General features: G+C 37.0%; 1 protein-coding gene across 1 annotated transcript; it reads left to right on the plus strand.

The window, feature by feature from the left end:
• The first annotated feature begins 878 nt into the window (after positions 1–878).
• Positions 879–4010, plus strand: LOC149138047 (protein FLX-like 2). Its single transcript, XM_089446621.1, has 7 exons — positions 879–1134; positions 1806–2360; positions 2755–2894; positions 3066–3154; positions 3252–3344; positions 3441–3533; positions 3628–4010. The coding sequence occupies exons 2-7, from the start codon at positions 1819–1821 to the stop codon at positions 3730–3732; spliced, it is 1062 nt and encodes a 353-aa protein (XP_089302747.1). The 5' UTR covers positions 879–1134; positions 1806–1818; the 3' UTR covers positions 3733–4010.
• Positions 4011–5924: the final 1914 nt, after the last annotated feature.

A 5924-nucleotide genomic window follows, 5' to 3' on the forward strand; every position in this document is an offset into this window, starting at 1 on the left:
CGTGTAGGCCAACAAGTTATGTTATCTTATAATTTATGGGTTCACGTAGGATTAGTCAATGGTGCTCTTGGAGTAGTCATGCAAATTGTATATGCACCAGGACACAACCCTCCAAGTTTACTAGCATATGTTGTTATGACATTTGATAAAATACATTGGCTCTCCATGGGACAAAACACAACCAGAGTATGTACCAATTCCACCCATACAACGAAGTAACAAGAAACAAATCCCCCTTAAGATGGCTTGGGTGCTAACTATGCATAAATCTCAAGGAATGACCTTGACAAAGGCTACCATTGACATTGGTACCACTGAACGTAAAGGCTTGACCTTCACAACAATGTCACACACTACTACTCTGGAAGGAATGTGAATAACACCATCGTTCTCCTTTAAATGCTATGAAAAGGTAAAGGATACTACTACCTACGTCTCACTTCGAAAGAAAAAAGAAACACACTTACATACTTTATCGCTCTCATAATTACAATACCCAACCTCACCCCTACCATGTATGAACACAACATCCTAGAATTTTTTATATTGTAATTAAAAAAAGAATTACCCTATTGTAAAAAACAAAAACCCTATTGCAAATTAACTATTAAATATACTTTAACCTCTATTATTTTTAGATTTTCTATCTTCCTTTTTCTCCTTTGGGCGTCCCTTCCCCATTTCCAAGTATGATAATTAGTGGGGTAACCCGTTTATTTGAGCCATACTTACATAAAATTACTCTAATAAATTAATATTTACACTAAATTTCTCCCACATTTATTTATTTTTCATGATTTTAAACATTTAAAAAACACGCTATTACTTGTCCCCTCCATGGATATAAGCCCATTCGATCTTCTCTCAATAAAAACCAACCAAACCTCTTTAGGTCGACCCGGAGACATCGAAGTAAACCTCGCAGCCCATAAGTGAACTAAAACCTCTTATTTATAAAGAAGGCTATCACCATTCCTACATAAAACCACCTAACAATCTTGGAATTGTGCACGTAAAGCGATAACTCAGATCGAGAACCCTACATCTCTTCATCCATTCATTTTTCTCCTTTTCTCAGTTCGTTTAGTGTTCATAACAGATTTTGGAGGCTGAAGCTTTGAACCTGGTTTCCTGGTAAGACTATTTTCCAAACCCTCGTTGAAATTTAAAGTTTGGTTCTGAGAAATCGTTGCGAGAGCCATTGGTTTATTCATGAGTATCGGGTTTTTAGTAAACTGCAATAGAAGCATCTCTGTATTCTAAAAGTTTTGGGCACAATATGGTAAAATGTTTGATTCATGTTAATTTTGTAGTCGTTGGGGTTGAACTTCATGGGTTGACCATTTAGCGGCCTCTATTTAAATTCCTCCTCGAGTCACGCATGACTCTGCAATTTATATACGGCGTTTTGTTAATATTGTTGTTCTTAGGGTTGACGTTTCGATTTTAGGCTTTTGACTGGGTTTTGGCTGCTATGGGGTCTCTATTGCAATTCCCCTGAAGTCTGCACTAAAATTCAGATATGGTGCTAAAAAAATCTAGGGTTCTCTTACAGACTGATATCACAGGCTCAACTAACATTGGAACTCTTTTCTTTGAATGTATAGAATTTAATGGTTACTTTGAACGAAATTTCCTTGTTCATTTTGGTTTTTGTAGGCTAGAATACATCTGAGAGTTATTCGTTCAACAGAATATCTGTTATACATTGGATAGTGTTTTAAAATAACAGTGGCTAGCTATTTAGAAAATGGTTTGCTCTCGTCTAATTTATGCAAATGTTCAATTATGTTTAAACTATACAGGACCTTTACAGAAATGGCAGGTCGAGGACACATGCCACGATCACTTGCAAGACACCCAGGCATGGGTCCAGACCATTTTGGTCCAGTTATGCGTCATCCTTTAGGGCCACATCCTCTGGATCAATTGCCTCCTATTGAGCTCCTGGAACGGAGATTGGCAGGTCAACATGAAGAGTTACAAAGGCTTGCGATGGATAACCAGAGGCTCGGTGCAACACATGTAGCACTTAGAGAGGAGCTTGCTGGTACACAACAAGAGTTACAGAGAATGCATGCTCAGATGGCAGCTATTCAGGGCGAGAAAGAGCATCAACTTAGAGGCTTGATTGACAAAACAGCAAAGATGGAAGCTGAACTTCAGGCTACTGAGACTATGAAAGGTGAACTACAACAAGCTCAAGCTGACGCACAAAGTCTGATGTCAATAAGACAAGATTTAACAGGTCAAGTGCAACAGCTCAGTGCAGAACTACAGAGAGCTCATGCAGAAGTTCAGCAGGTCCCTGCTTTACATGCTGAAATGGATGGACTAAGGCAGGAGTTACTTCGGGCAAGGTACTTCAATAATGCGAAATTATTAGTTCAGTCAAGCATTGGAGATATTGTTTTTGTGTCCCCTCTTGATCGGGAGGGAATTAGTTTTGTTATAATATGAACAAAAGTGTTGCGTGGGTACTATCCCACAGGATGTCCCAAGTACACATTTTATTGGAACCTGATGGTATCCTCCCTTATTAATGAAAATTGGTGGACGCACGTGCTTGTAGTGCATACTTTTTGATCCATATTGTTCTGTATGTGTTGATGCCTGTACGCAGACACCTGAACATACTATAGCCCATGGCACATAACATTTTGAAAATATGAAATTTTGGTAGAATAACCTTGTGATATTGCGTCATGTTGTCAGTGCAAGTGAATCTCACTGTTGTATGTTTTTGAATGAAAGGAATGCATTTGAATATGAGAAGGCGGCAAACAATGAACAAATGCACCAGATGCAGGCAATGGAAAAGAACTTGCTTTCGATGGCAAGAGAAGTGGAGAAGCTACGTGCTCAGTTGGCAACTACTGACAAGAGAGTTCATGGTAACTGTTCCCTTTGGAAATGCTATGTTCATCATGATCATAATATCAAATGATATTGTAGTTGCCACAAATGTATTACTGTTCATGGTTATACATTTTTTCTATGAACTAGGGCCTCTAGTTATACCTTATGTGTTTTGGCTTTGTTTAAAATTTATTGTTTGATCTCAGGGGCTTATGGTGCTGCTTTTAATGATGCTGATGCTCCCTTCCATTCTGCTGGACCAAATATGTATGGAGATGGCTATGGAAGCTCTCAGGTGTGCCTCTGGGTTTGTTGAAGGCTGTCTTATCTTTTTTCTTTTCTTTGGTCTGTGTTGTCGTTTGGTAATATTTTATATGCTATTTTGAATTCAGATGCCTATTAATGCTGCGAGTGCTGCTGCTTATGGTGCTGGTCCTGTTGCTGGCCGGGCTGGATATGATGTACCTCGGGGTGGCGGCTCACAGGTGATATTTTATTTTATAACTCTTCTTTTTTTTATCTTGTCTGTGTTTTCATTTGGTATCATTTTTCGTTACTTATAAATATTGTTTGGAATTCAGAAGCCTCTTACACCTGAAAGTGCTGCGACTTATGGTGCTGGGCCTGTTGCTGGCCGTGGTGGATATGATGTGCCTCGAGGTGGTGGTTCACAGGTGTGTTCCTCTATTTCACAAATCTTGTTTTACATTTTTTGGCTGTATTTTGAGTATTTTTACTTGAGTTTTAATGCATGCATTATGAAATCAGATGCCAGTTGCCCCTGTGAATGGCAATCCTTATGGAGCTGGACCCACCCCTGCACGAGGAGGTTATGACATGCCTCGAAGTGGTACCACTCAAGCTCGGAGATGAGCTAGGTTGGGGTTTTGTTAATCTAGTAGTCTTTTTACCTTGAATCAGGAAAATGATTTGAAATTAAGTATTAAATAGGAGGGTATTAGGATTTTTGCAGGTTTATGGCTTTTATTTGGGACTGGGATGGTTGAACGTTCTGAATATGCAGATGTGCTACACAATTTGAAAGATATATTTGCCTGATGGGCCTTATGTGTTGCATTAAGAATCAATGGTGAATTTTGGAATATTTTTTGTCCTCATATAATTTTAACATGAGTTTTAGTTCTGGCCAATTAATGCAACTAATACCTGAAGCAGAATCTAATATTTATCTTTTTAGCTATATTAATTTTTGCAAAGTTAATCTCTTCTAGCCTTTTGATGAAGTTATATTGACAATTACCATAGCAATTGATTTCTAAAGCTTAAGGTACCATGTTCATACTTTCTCCATATAGATGTAGAGGACAAATTATCCTTATATTTAAAATTACTAAGAAAATATAATTTGATAGTCATGAATGGAACTTGAAATGACGGTTATGTATTTGTATAATCACTGTAGGCTTAATACTCAAATAGGTTGTCATTTAATAAATCATGGCATGTGATTTGCTATTTGAAGGCCTTCTATGGGATTTAAAATTATGGATAGTCATTTTGGATAGATAGTTGTTGGAAGTATTCTTAAATGTACGTGATCTTATATGTTATTAGCTCTAGTAGTTTGAACCGTATGCATGATATAGGAAAATGTTAGAACCTCTACTTTATGTTTATCCGCTTGCTCCCATACTTCAATAACTATGTGCTTATCATTTTAGCCAGGGCCAGTTAGCAAAATTGTTAAAGTAAGCGCTGACACATGTTTGGTCCTAATGGATGACAAGAAACAGTTCTTTGTGGAAAGAGATTAGGAGTGGGACTTCAATCTGAGTTCTAGGGAGGGTAAGGGATGGGTTTATCATAAGTGAGACTTCAAATATGAGTTTTAGTGAAGGGTCGAGGATGAGTATCACATGTTGATTTAAATCTAAATTGTAGTGATGCTTGAGGACAGGGTTACAATAAGTTAATTTAAATCTTTTAGCTGCAGTGAGGTTTGTAGACATCTGACAGTCATATGTATTCCCAAAGTTTGGATGCCAATAGTGCTGGTTATTCAGCCCCTTCTATCTATGTGATGCTTCAAAGACTGTTCATTTAAATTCCACGTTGTTGCATATTCATGGAAGGGTTATGATTTCATGTCAGCTTATGACTATACTATTTCAGTGGGTTTTACTGGAAGTTGCTTCTTTTTGTTTTTGCTTGACTATATATAATCTTTTCCAGAAATGGTTTGGATTTTGGAGGAAAAATCCACAGAAAGTAAGGTATCTGATACGATTGGCTAAAAATGAAATTGGATTTAATATTGTTGGAAATATTTGCTTCATAAGCAGTTCAAGTCTTGTGTTCTAGCTGCAAGAGAGATAGTTAAATGGTAATCAGTTTATTGTGAAAGAATGTAAGGCTTCCACTGATCATGAATTAAATCAAGGAATTTTTTTTCCATGCAAAATTATATATTCAAGTTTTCAGTTTCTGTTATATTTTTCCTTTTTATTATTATATTTTGTAGGGAGATTATTGAAGTTCCAAGCAAAAAAAATCTGGAGGCCAGAGTTTCTAGGACAGTTGGAATGTGTTTCCTTTTAAAATGCTCATGATAGGTTGGCTTTATTTTTCTCATCATATTTAGCATGCCAAAATGCCAATTTTAGTAATATCAAGTATATTATTTCTAAGACAAAATAAAAAAATGGCCGCACCAAATTATGGCTAAAGGAAACAAATTTTGCTCTGGTATTAGATGGTTTTCTGATGTTAAGTACAAGACATTCTGCATTGCTGAGCAGAATGCCCATGTGGGAAATATCTTTGTGACAGATTGTTAACTTCCAGAGGGGAAGTGAGCCGCTAATTTCAATTTTGAAAAATGTGTTTATGTCTCAAACTGTTGCAAAATATAACCACAATGATGGACATGCAATGGCTCACAATCTTGACCTGCTGTGTATGTGGAACCTGAAATCGGGAACTTTTGAAGGTTACTGCATATTATTGGCGGTTTGGAATTGCTGATTTTTTTACTAAACACATTTATATTAAATGTAGAGCAACACTGTACACTCCCGTATAAGAGAGCAGAATTCTGAATTTTT

The sequence above is a fragment of the Pinus tabuliformis genome, chromosome X, assembly GCF_031772625.1.
Source record: "Pinus tabuliformis cultivar Carrire ecotype Pingquan chromosome X, CPIR1, whole genome shotgun sequence".
NCBI lineage: Eukaryota > Viridiplantae > Streptophyta > Pinopsida > Pinales > Pinaceae > Pinus > Pinus tabuliformis.

Excerpts from the sequence above, each read along its gene's own strand:
- LOC149138047 (XM_089446621.1), top strand. The coding sequence starts at position 1,819 with ATGGCAGGTCGAGGACACATGCCACGATCACTTGCAAGACACCCAGGC. Across the intron at positions 2,895-3,065 it reads TACTGACAAGAGAGTTCATG|GGGCTTATGGTGCTGCTTTT; the intron begins GTAACTGTTCCC and ends GTTTGATCTCAG. Across the intron at positions 3,534-3,627 it reads CTCGAGGTGGTGGTTCACAG|ATGCCAGTTGCCCCTGTGAA; the intron begins GTGTGTTCCTCT and ends TTATGAAATCAG.